We start from the raw sequence: 12,253 nt of genomic DNA, 5'->3' as shown, positions 1-12,253 counted from the left end.
TGTTTCATAAGATCAAATGTTTCAGCTGTATTACAAAGACAGTTCAAACACCATTGCTACAAATTCTCCCTGATACAGACTACCTAAGTGGATCTCAAGACAGATACTAGATAGCATAAAAACCCATTCAAGCTCACTTTAAGTTGGATCACCAGAAGTCCACATTTTGCGTGGCACACTGAAAGGTGTCAGCACCTACCCAAGGTTGCAAGTGACCAGAGTAAAGATCCTTTCTCAGTCAGAGACCAAGGGTTGTTATCCATAAAGTAACCTACTAACTTCTAGACAAAGCTGGCATGTCCAGGGAATGCACCCAGCAATAACAGGGATAGTGGGACCGATGGGCTTTTGCATTCCCCAGTGTTTTCTTATGCTAAGAGCTGACATGTTAATAAAAATCCATCAGTTATCACTACTTGTTATTTTTTAATTTTTTCCATTATCTCCCATTTCACATGATTACATGCTCAGTTCAAGTTTAAGCAGCTTCTGCTGACCTTGCTTTTCTCATAAAGGCAACCAGTTGTATTTTTGTAGCTTGCACTTCCACTGTAAGCTTTGGCCTTCATTCTGAACACTCCTCCTTACGTAGCTGCAGCTCATTTTTGGTGACCTTGTTATTTCTTGCCTGTGCTATCTAGAAGGGCTCCTTTGTTTTTCAGATGGCTCAACACACTGAGCTACCCAAGCACTCCTAATGCACCAGCCATGCAAACGCAGCCACCGCTGGAGCAGGCCATGGTAATTGGAATAGAAATAGAAACCCTGCATAATAGAGAGTGTTTTAAGCTGTAAACAATGTTCTGCAGTTGAAACTGCACCTGAAAATTTAAGTGGACAAATGCCCACCTAAGAAGGGATTTATAGAAGGCAGCCTCTCACTGTAAGAACTGCTATGAATGTTTCCATGGCTCTGAGTGAGACCTTTGCTGCAGAACACCCAGACTACACCAATTCCTATGACTCCGTCCTAGATATTACCAGTTATATCTAAAAAGCCACTTATTGCAAATGCACTGTTTGTGTCAACTTCCTCACCAAATATTAAGCTATCCTATAACTACCAGCTTCTGAGGATCTAACACAATCATGGCTCAAAGAAGATGAAACTAGAGACAGTTAGACACCAATACATGCTGCTGGGAGACTTTTGGGCAACCACGTAGAAATTATTATCATCATACAAGACTGGGCAAAACAGTGCTACGTAGAACAATCATAGCTATGAAGTGCTGATGTACTTCTCCCAGAGCCTGGAACTGGACTAAAAGTGTACCTTGCCCTCAAAGACCTGTTTGGCTGATACACTGAACCAGGCTGTGACCCTGCTTTGAGAAGTGGGTTGGACCAGATGATCCCCCTGGATCCCTTTCAACCTGAATCATCTTGTAATTCTAAGAATTATTTGGAAACCCAAGCAACAACTGATTGAGGGGCTGGAAAGAAATGTATGAGCCTGAAAGGACCTTTCCCTTGTTTCCAGATGTGCTGAAATAAAACCAGAGGGTAATAAACTGACAGCTCCTCTCCTTGAATCTACCCTCCTACCATTTATTACTCCTGCTCTGTAGTGATTTCACTGCAGTTAGCAGCAATGGTTCAGAGCCAAGAAGCCTGTCACTGGAGCAATCTGCTCCACTTCCACCTAGAGCATATTGGTGGGTCAGCCCTGAAACAAAACCAGCACTACTACTACTACTCCTTACCTTCCACTATGAGCCACACTTGCTGTGATTCTTCCTTCTTCCCCCCGTTCTCAACCTGGCACCAGTACTTCCCAGAATCTGTCCGCTCGACGGATTTCAAGCTGAAAAAAGTCAAAAGCCATATGGATATTTTAAGTGGATAAAGCACGTTTTTGCCCCAAAGGACCCTCCAGTGTTTGCCAAACCAGATGCATGGACAACACCCACTGAGACAGCCAGCTCTGGGGAGGAGGGCTACAGCTAGCCAGCACAAAGCACACAGAGATGGGAGGCTCTTCTCTAAAGTGGGTGGAGGGAATCCTCAGCAGAGCAGACAGCTTTCCTCCAAGATGTCATCACAGAAAGCCCATCATCTGTGTCCTCTGAGGATAGGAAGGGGTTGGTCATCTTGATCCTGTACTATGACTCTAGCTAGCCTTCAAGAGCAACAGCTTGTCCTACAATGTCTGAGCTAGCAGGATACTCCAAATCACAAACCTCCAACAAGGCCAACTGTTTTGCTGCAGTTAGTTGACAGGACTGGTGACAGCCTCATACAGGAACAGATGGCTCAGAAAAGGCCCCCCCTCACCTCAACTGCACTCAGTTATTCATATCCCTAGAGTACCTCGCACTGCAAAACTCCCTGGCCCTCTCAGTTTGTGACTTCAAGCGGTTATGCTGGCCTACTCCAGCACAGGACTTCATCCTACAAACTCTTCTGTGTCCTCCCTTGCTCAGCAACAGCTCTTCCCTGCTGAGAAGATGCATCCAAGCAGGGGAAGGCAGCCATGGGGGCTGAGTAGCATTCAAGTGATAGGCCTCCAGATCATGGGAGAAATTCTGCTCCTTGCTCCACTGCTGGAAACCTGCAGAATCCCTGCAGCCCTTAGCAATAAGGGACTAGCATGGTGAGTAAAGGCAGAATTTGGTCCCGAAGTGACAAGGTCTCAGCTACCAAAGGCACCAGTGTGACTGAGCACCTGTCAAAGTATAAATGCTGATTGCCCACTGTAGGATGTGTAGCCACATGTCTGCTGCCATGCAAGTATCCTCAGGAGATCTGATGCCCACCTTTCTAATGCTAGCAGTCCACCTTGGGGAAGGGGAAGAATGGTCTCAGGAAGGAAGACAGAAAAGGGAGTGTTCACTGAAATGCACAAAATCAACCCACTACAGCCTGATTTTCAGAGCTGTACCTTCAAATGGCACCAGCTGTCCTGCCCATCCAGCCACATGTTCTGAAACAGCGATCGCAGCAGAGAGTCACACAGTGGGTGGCAGAAATGATCACTTTAGAAGAAGAAAGGAAAAAGGAAGAAAATATATGGATACATCTAGATTTAGCACCCTTTACTTAGCCCTGGTGTTGCAGAAGGGTGAGAAAGGAGATCAGACTGAGAGACTGTGAGGGGTAAAGAAAGTTAACTAGGGGAACTGGAGGGAACCGTATGGTATTTTTTCAAGACAAACTGTCTTCACAGTGTAATGTTATGCAACACTTTTATTGGAAACAAACTTTTTTTTTCCCTTCAAAAAGGTTTATTACAGACAACCTTTAGCACAGAGACTGTTAGTTGTTGGAATTGTAGAATTTGAGCATTGTCAATCCAAGAAACTTAACAGGAGATGAAGCTGGAGATCAGGGAAGAGCGATTCTGTCAGTCAACAGTTTTAAGCTCTCACAGTGATGGCACACTTGCTTGTACAAACTCTCTTTATGCATAGAAAAGCCAGAGCAGAACCTTGGGTCTTGTTTAACTTGGTACTTCCACAACTAGCAGACAATCCCCTTCTGCTGAAATAAAGGCACAAAGAGCTGCTTTGCAGAAGATAATTTTTGCATCTCTGAGCAGGGCAGGACTGATAACATGCAGTGTAATTGCATTAGAAAAGTCCCTGCAAAATGACTCAGAGATGGTTCAGGTTGACAAAAAACTCCTCCTCAAAGAAAGGAAGGGCATTTAGTCCTGGGAGTCTCATTTCAATTAATAATCCTCACCGTTTAGGTAGACTGACTGCTCAAGAGAGTAAAAGAACAGAATGAGTATGAGAGAGAAAACCTATTTATGTAAATCAGACCTTAGTCTTCTGCTGCATGGCAGACCAAGATGAACAAACAAAGCAAGAACATCCTTTCACCTTGAAGTCACGTCTCAAGCATTACAAGCATTAGCAAAGCACCTGTCACCATAATAGTCAGGAAACCTAGTGGATAAGATCTCAGCCATCAGTGGCTTCAGTGCTACTCTCGGTTTTGCCTTTGCCACGCGCTGAACTGCAGACCTAAGGACCCTGCCACACAGAGGGCACCACGCCTGCATAGACAGAGCTGACAGCAGAAAACTGCAATAGTTTCCATGATATTCTTCCTTCTCTGCATCTGTTGTACCTGAGGAAGCCGATCCAGTGTTCTTCATCTACTGGAATGTACACCTGGTCTACGCTTTGCACCACTGCTCCGTCCTTGATCCACAACATCTCGGGATCTTCCATTCCCTCGACGCTGCAATTTAGTTTGACGGGTTGACCCTGGGACACCTTTAATTTGATTGGAGATCCTGTAAATTTCATACCTAAAAAAAAAATACTACTCCGCCCCACCCCCAGAAGAAGGGGGGTTGGAGTACAGCAAATTACTCTAGGTCGGTGGTCTGGAACTACATACCCTATCAGCACACACTGCAGAGGGGTCTGTTAGTCTCAGCACTGCTCTGCTACGCCTGCTAAGCAACAGTCAAAGGCAAGCACTGAAAGCACAATTGCTAGAGAAAAGTGGTGGCTCAGTCTGTACACTGGGCTTTTTTCAACTCGTGTAACAGCAGGGTGAGCTTCTACAGAGCAGAGCCAGACAGAAATGCTGGGAGCTTTGTTGTGTCAGTGATCCAGCAGGGCTAAGCGCGTTTGCTCAACACGGTACCACACCTCGCTCTTTTCCCCAGGCTTGAATTTCAGCTATGGTGTTCCTCTGCTGCTAAGAAATCACTGTGCCTGCTCCATTGTATGCATTTGTAAAGAGTTGGGATATGAGAAAGAATCAATTATGTCTCATTATTCAGCGTACACTGTTACAGAAAGCTTCTCTGCAATTTGCAAAACCCATGAAAGCAAAGCCTATTTTCGCAGCATACCTCGCTGAGGAGCAGAACTGTTTACAGAACAGATATTTCTGTCATGTGACGTGGGCGTGTGCTGAAATGAGCCGCCCTGACCCTCCAGTCCAGCCAAAGGACCACGTTACACTCAGAGGTCTACAGCTGCGACCCCAAAGCAGCAGGGCTGGAGTCAGTGGAGCTGCTCAGGTTTACACTGACACAGAAGTGAACAGAATTTGGCCCAGAGCACTTTTACATGTGTGGGTGGATGAGGAGTGTTTCCCTCAAGCAGAAGCTAATATATGGAATGTGTTACCATGAGAAAACACGGAAGCCAGATGTATAAGTGCAGTTAAGAAAGAAAGGCATATAAAGGAGGAACCAGAGGATTAAAGAAGACCGTGGGAAAGCAAGAAAGGTTGGAAATAAATGTAAAGCTAGTTTTGTTAGTGAGAGTGGCCATTTCCTATGCAGTGGCAGGACTGACAGCCCAGAACAGGCCTAGCCTAGTTCAGTATTATGCCCTGGAAGTGGCCTCAACATCATTCAGAAACAAATGACTTGATCACTTCGCAGCTCTTGTTACAATACATTACAACTTCACCTCGTTCACTGGCTGGTCAGCTTCCCACAGGATGCCTCACTAGCTGACAGAGTCTGACAGAAAAATGCCAGTTGTGAAACCCAGAGTGCTGCTACGTAAGCAGCCCTAGTGCTCTTGCATTCTGTTATAGCCCAGCCCACCATCACATACAGGTATTTCTCACGTGCCACTTCCCTTCTTGCCGACACACCACCCTCCCACAGCCAAGAGGGCACCGCCCCACAGGGCAGAAAAACAGCAGAGGGACTCCCAGCGCAGTTGTAACAGCTGGAAAAAGGGGAAGCCAGCACTAAGGGCCCAGCCCATGCTCTGCCACCAGCAGCCAGTGCCCAGCAGAGCACCAGTGGTTCAGGAGCAATCCCACAACACAAGCAGAAAGTACTTGATTCCTTTCCTTAGTAAGACCTCTCAGATCATTAACAGCTGGTTTCCCCACACTCAGTGTTTTGCTATTCTATCTGCTATTATTAATTTAGCAAATTCACAGAGAGCACTGGAAAACTGGTTCAACGATAATTCTAGTTTAGTTGCTCCAGCTCATTTCCTGGACTAAGGATTTAACCACCTTGGGTGAGGATGATCTAACTTTGCATTACTTAACTCATCTGTTACACAAATTACATGTCCCAGTGCATGCCAGAAAGCATCCTCCCTTCCACCACTCTCTATGTTGGAATAAAACATGAAAGCTTCATGGCAACTCTCTCTGTGTTACAGAAAACTGATGTAGCCAGGCTGCTGAACGCACACATAGATTGACACACACTTTCATTACAGGTGCCTTCATGGAAAACCAAGCTACTCAGCTTTCCTCAAACTGCCCTGCTGAAAGAGCTACCCACAAATGAAAGAAAGCAGTGCTGTTAAGAGACCCTTTCTGGTTTTCAGTTCCCACACAAATTAATGATGTAGGCAATTAATACAGAATACAAGTGTTCAGCCTGAGTTGCAATTCTTCACGTCACTCAAGTACAAGCCCTCCACCAAGATGTAGCTGAAATGAAGAAATACAGACCAAATATTTTTAATAAATTCAGGGTGTTTTTTTTTTACAAAAACGCAGTTTTAGCTGCAGCATGTCTCTCTTCCTGAAGGCACCAAGAAAAAGCACATAGGAAGCCAATACAGATTTTAATTTCCACCTATTCCTCTTTCTAGTCTCCGACTCACAATTTCTCATCTGATAACATTCTGGGCAGTGCAAGAAATAAGCTCATCCAAATAGGTTCCTCCCAGTCTATCTGTAAGAGTTGCAGGAGTTGAAATGGCCAGCTAGGAAATAAAAGGATATTAAGTTTCTTATCAAGCAGTTGTCAGAAAGAATTGACAGCAAATAAATATACTAGTTGTCAAAACACATGACATACTTGTTTGTTGTTTTTGGTTTGGTTTCGGGTTTTTTTGTTTGCTTTTCTTTAAAACTTGCCACCTCTGAATATTTTGATTCCTACGAACAGAAGCATGCTTTTTGTGAAGTTTTTTGGGAGCGGAGAGGAAGTCTACCCATGCACGCCAAGGGAAAGGTTTCTCGCTCTTCAGATGCCTTCGGACCCTGACCTAGCGGTCCCACCTGTACCACAGCCCCTGCAGCTCCTGCCCGGCACGCAGACCGCTCGGCAGGCAGCGCGGAGCCCAGGCTCCCGGGGAAACCGGCGGGAGGTTCTCCGGGGCGCCCGGAGCCTCTCACACGCCGCCTCTCCCTGCCGGCTCCAGCGTGAAACTTCGGCAAATGAGTTCGGGAGGGAAAAAACAACAAAAGCCACTCAGGAATGCCACAGCGCCCAGCTTTCCTCGGCGGCGATCCGCGCTCGGCAAATACCAGAGCAATGCCTCCGCAAACAACGAGGAGGATTATCTGGGCTGCGACTTAACACTCTGTACTGGCAGGCGGGCGGGCGCGGCTGCCGACACCCCGCACAGCCCGGGCTCCCCGCCGGGCACCGCCGGCTCCCGGGCGCCACGTAGCTGCCCAGACGACGGACCCACGGAGGCGGCGGATCCCCTGCGACCTGCCGTGAAGTGGGGGAGCCAAAACAGGCCGGCCCCGACTCCCACCTGTGGCTGCCCGAGGCTCCGTGGCCGCCACCCCGGGCGGACCCCGCACCCCGGCGCCCCGGCAGGCCGCCCAAGCCCGGCGCCCGGTCCGCGGACATCCAGCCGCTGCCGGCCCAAGCCCGGCGGTGGCTCTGACCGGGCTCCCGAGAGCTGTAGAGGCGGCGCGGCGGGAGCTGCGCGCGGGGGTCGCGGCCAGCGGCGGGGAGTGGGCCCGGCGGCAGGACGGACCCCACTCACGGCCCGGCGGCGGGAGCCGTGCCCCGCAGCCCCTTCCACCCCATGCTGGGGGCTCGGGGGGCACTGCCCAGCCGCCCCTCCCGGTTCTCAGCCGCGGCGACCAGCAGCGGCCGCTCTCCCCGCCCGCTGGCGGGCTGTCCGCCCTTCTCACCTGCCACGGCGGCGACGTCCCGGAGCGCCGCAGCCCACCACAGTCCCAGCAAGAGGAGCCGCGGGATCGTCATGCTCCGCTTCAGCTCCATCGCTCCCGCAGCACCATCCTCCCCCCAGCTCCCGGCGCCGCGGGGGGCTCCCACCGCCGGCGCAGGCGGCGGCGACAGCGGCCAAGCAGCCCCGCGGCGCCGCCCGCCACCGGACTCCCTGGGAGGCTGCGGGGACGCTCAAACTTCTGGCTGCGGATCCCGCCGGGGCGAGCGGCAGGAGGCCCCTCCGGGGGACGACGGCGCGGGTCGGTGGGTCGGTCGGTGAGGTCGGGTTCGGGCGCTGCCGCCGGGCGGTCTCCCCCTGCCGGCGCGCGGCTGCTCGGCGACTTCTCCGCGCGGATCCGTCCGTCCGTCCGTCCGTCCGTCCGCCCCTCCTCAGCCGCCGCTTTCTCCTCCAGGAAATGGCGCTCTCGGGCGGTCACCGCGAGCTGTGCTCCCCCTCTGACATCACGCTCATGAATATGCATGAGCCGGGCGCCCGCCGCCCCCGAAGCGGCGAATCAGGGCTCCCGCCGCCCCCCGCCGTGCCGGGGGTCGGGCCCCTCCGGAGGGCGGGCCGGGGCGGGGGCCGGGGTCTCTGGGGGCCGTGTGCCCCGGGGCCGCTCCACGGGCCAGCCCGCTTTCCGGAGCGGGTGACCCACATCCGCGGGAGCCGCCGAGCACCGGGCAGGGGGGAAACCAGGTCGCTGCTTCTGCTACCTACCTATGGAAGCAGGAGGCCAGCCTGGCCCCCCAGCAGCCCCTCTGCACCCTTTACCCCCCTGGGGGAGCATGGCTTAGAGCCACCATCGGGGCTCAACCAAGGCTCTGCCGGAATGAGCAGCACCTCCTGCACACGGCAGCCCCAGCACCGTCTTCTCTGGCCGGCCCTCTCCAGCTCCTTGCCTCGGCCACGCTCCTATCACCAGCGAGACCCCATCTCCGGGGTTGCTGGTCTGTGAGAAGCACCGGCAACATCAGGAGATAAACCAGTGCCCTTCAAGCAGGATAAGCTCAGCCTCGGCCGCTTTACCGCTAGTGGAAAAGTAGGGAGAGATCTGAGGAAGGAGATCTGTGCTGCCACTGAGTTACTAGCACGGTGTGGAAAAAGTCACGGGCAATTCTGAAAAAAATCTGGTGCTGCCTTTTCATAGAAGCTACAGGGAGAATCTGGGTTGAAAGGCACGGTGAGGATCAGCAGTGCTACAACACGATACAGCTTCCAGCTCTGCCACAGCCACCGGTGTGCAACACTTCCCAGAAGCTCCTGCAATAGTCTGGGAACCTGACTAACTGGAGGAGCATGGAGCAACAGTGTTATCCTCATCAAGAGGATAGAGAAACTGAGGTATGAAAAACTCATGTAGTTCCCTCCCAAGCTCTGATCTTCCCCCTCTCCAGCAATTTGCATTTTTGATAGGAATTCCTAGGGGACTGGAGCAACGACTGGAATGGAAATGTCACTCCCTCCCCAGTGCCTCCTGCTGCAATGAGGCAGCCTGGAGGAGACACTGACAAGCCATCCACCGAGAGCTTGCAGGAAGCCTGGGTGCTCTCGGGGATAGGAAATTGTGGCATGCCTCTCGCTGGGATCATGACGGCTCTCGGGCTGAGAGCTTCTGTGCCAGTGTTTGCTGAGAGCTTCACACACCGGCGCTGTCGCTGCTCTCTCTCCCCCCTGTATCCAGATATACCCAGCTGCCCAAGTGTGTTTGTGCACTTACTCATGGCAATAGAGCCTTCCAGAAAGTAGCTACTTTTGCAGATTTTAGTTTTCTCATGAAAAAAAAAACAACACAAAAACCAAAACAAACCACAAAAAACCCCCGCCATTAGAATAACACTGTGTTTCTGGAGTGTTTTCCTTCCGAGGATTTCTTCCAGCCTTACATTACAGAGGCTTATAACACTATACTGGCCCTGTGGGCTCAGGAAATGCTCTAGTATATGAGCAGGAGAGAGGAGGCATGCTCCAGGGTTCTGCTCCTGGAGCACACTTCTGCCTCGACGGGCATGTTGTGCTTGCTCCAAATGTCATACACAATGCTCCCAAACTTTTTGGGGAAGGGGAAAGAGAATGGGAAAGCAGTTTTCATCTGCAAAGAGGAATATGGGATAGGAAGTTGCTGTAGCACAGCATAGCCTAGACTGTGGGCTGGTGTAAGAGAGCAAAGCTGTGCTGGAAGCAGTAGACCAAAGGAAATTTTCCCCAGCAGGGGATCTGGCTTCAGCTTTTCTAAGAAGGGCTTTGTGTCAACAGTGATAGGCAGGAAGAGCCACATGAAAACTGAACTGAAATCCTGTAGGTGTTGCCAGTTGGAGTGCAAACTGCTGTGGGAAAACTTATGGAGGAGTGCAATATTACCATGCAGAAATCAAAGGAACTGGTGGTTCTGAAATGCTTTACGGAACTGAAGACAAATAAACTCTCCTGGCCCCTTGTGTCACTGAATTAAGCAACATGGCTTTGTCCTACAGGCCATAACACCAGTGGCAGTGCTCACTGCTCACAGGCACAGGACACAGACACAGTGGATTGTAAATAAGCCAGTGTCTTCCTGGCTTATGTCCTTTTCTTACTTCTGTTGCAATGGTGTGTTGTCACATCTTACAGGATTTGCTGGGTGATGTAGGCATGTCCTAGAAAATGCCTAAAGAGCTGCACAACAATCAACAGTGCTGGGAGACTTCTGAGGATGAGGGAGCAGGAAAAAGGAAGAAACGAAGAGAGGGAGGGAGGGAAGAGAGAAGGCATGAGGGAGAAAGTATTTGCTGGACTTCCTCGCCTTCTCTGTTGTTCAGCCTATTCTAATTATTGAGACCCAACAGGACAAGGATGGGTTATTCCAGTGAGAAAGCCCCCCAAAATACCTGTTTCTACATGAGAAACCATAGCCCTTAAAGTTCAGCAAAAGCTGCTGGCACATGCCACTACTGCATTGTCGAAGTAGCCAGTCTGAAGTTGGATACAAAATCCCTGTGTTTTGTACAAGTTTTCCCTACAGCTGCCTGGTTTCCACTCAGATTCGAGAACCTGTCTGCTCCATCATCTTAACTTGGGATTTGAAGGTCAGCATTATCCCCCTCCATTGCTAGGAGACAGATCCCTCACTCTGCATCAGGAAGCTGCAGCAATGGCAGGAGCGACGATGAAGTGGTCACGTTCAAGGGTTGCAAGAGTAGCTCTGCTCTGCTGTGTTGGAGACTGTTGAAACCAGCATATTCATCACCAGGTCAGAAGAGGAACTGCTCCCAGCTGCTCAGTCATGAGAGGCTGCAGCAAGTGATAGAAAGGAGCTGCATGTGTGGGGAGGATTTTTTTGCTTAGGGAGGGCTTCTCAAATGCCTCAAAGTCGGGCCAAAACACAAGGAGTGAGGAAGCAGAAACCCTCTGGGCTTTCCAAACCGTGCCGAGGACACAGCTTGAGAGCTGCTGGGTATTACAGTGGCTTTTGAGGGGCCTGGAAAGGATAAACTGGGCATAAACTGTCTCAGTTCTCAGCCCAACCCATGGGGTTGGGATTGCCAGAGCTTGTTCAATTTGGGTAATAATAATGTTTAACATGGCCACTTCTGAGGACCCTAATATAACTCTCCATCTTGAACTACATATCAGACCAAACTGGCCATGTCAAGACCTTGAGCATGGTATTTAAAGCCACAGGTGGCTGCAGCATCTACACAAAAAGACTGGAACACATCCTGCCTGTGTCTGGGCTATGCTGGCCATAACTGAGTTATGCTGCTCATTTGGGAATTGTCTTAGCTGCAGCTGAACTCTTGTTCTCTTTTAATTTATATTATTCCACCATCTCTTCCTTCCTCCTTTCTTGTTATCATCCCTACCTCCTCCTTCACTAAGAAACTCTGTTGAAATATTCCAGCCTCTCTGTTTTGTGAAGTTTCAGCCACCTCCAGCTCTTACATCTTCCACATGTGCTGGTTTTAACTTTCTGTGTGAATGAACATAAGGACAGCGTGATCAGCAGGTTGAGGGAGGTGATTCTTTCCTTCTACTCAGCTTTCATGAGACCCTACCTGGAGTACTGAGTCCATTTCTGGAGCCCCCAACACGAGAAAGACATGGAGCTCCTGAAGCGAGTCCAGAGGAGGGCCATGAAGATGATCAGGGGGCTGGAGCACCTCTCCTATGAAGACAGGCTGAGAGAGTTGGGTTCGTTCAGCCTGGAGAAGAGAAGGCTCGGGGGAGACCTTATAGTGGCCTTCCTGTACCTGAAGGGGCCTACAAGAAAGCTGGGGAGAGGCTTTTCACAAGGGCATGTGGTGATAGGACAAGGGCTAATTGTTTTAAACTGGAAGAGGGGAGATTTAGGTTAGAGATTAGGAAGAAATTCTGTAGTGTGAGGATGAGACACTGGCACAGATTGCCCAGGG

The 12,253-nt window shown here is 50.5% G+C and overlaps 1 protein-coding gene across 6 annotated transcripts in view; it reads right to left on the bottom strand.

The window, feature by feature from the left end:
- Window positions 1-8,254, bottom strand: part of TYRO3 (TYRO3 protein tyrosine kinase) — a 45,991-nt gene extending 37,737 nt beyond the window's left edge. For 3 of the 6 annotated variants that reach the window (XM_051621567.1, XM_051621569.1, XM_051621571.1), the window contains exons 1-3: window positions 7,828-8,254; window positions 4,078-4,261; window positions 1,707-1,807 (exon numbers count right to left, since the gene is read on the bottom strand). In XM_051621567.1, the coding sequence (XP_051477527.1) occupies window positions 1,707-1,807; window positions 4,078-4,261; window positions 7,828-7,918 (376 nt within the window). In that variant the 5' untranslated portion in view covers window positions 7,919-8,254. Of the gene's footprint in view, window positions 1-1,706; window positions 1,808-4,077; window positions 4,262-6,554; window positions 7,099-7,827 lie in introns of those variants that run through there. The other 3 variants (XM_051621568.1, XM_051621570.1, XM_051621572.1) reach the window with 3 other exon arrangements.
- Window positions 8,255-12,253: the final 3,999 nt, after the last annotated feature.

This window comes from Apus apus, chromosome 5, assembly GCF_020740795.1.
Source record: "Apus apus isolate bApuApu2 chromosome 5, bApuApu2.pri.cur, whole genome shotgun sequence".
Classification (NCBI taxonomy): domain Eukaryota; kingdom Metazoa; phylum Chordata; class Aves; order Apodiformes; family Apodidae; genus Apus; species Apus apus.
The sequence above is the reverse complement of the archived record's forward strand: the minus strand, read 5'-3'. Positions and strand labels throughout refer to the sequence as shown.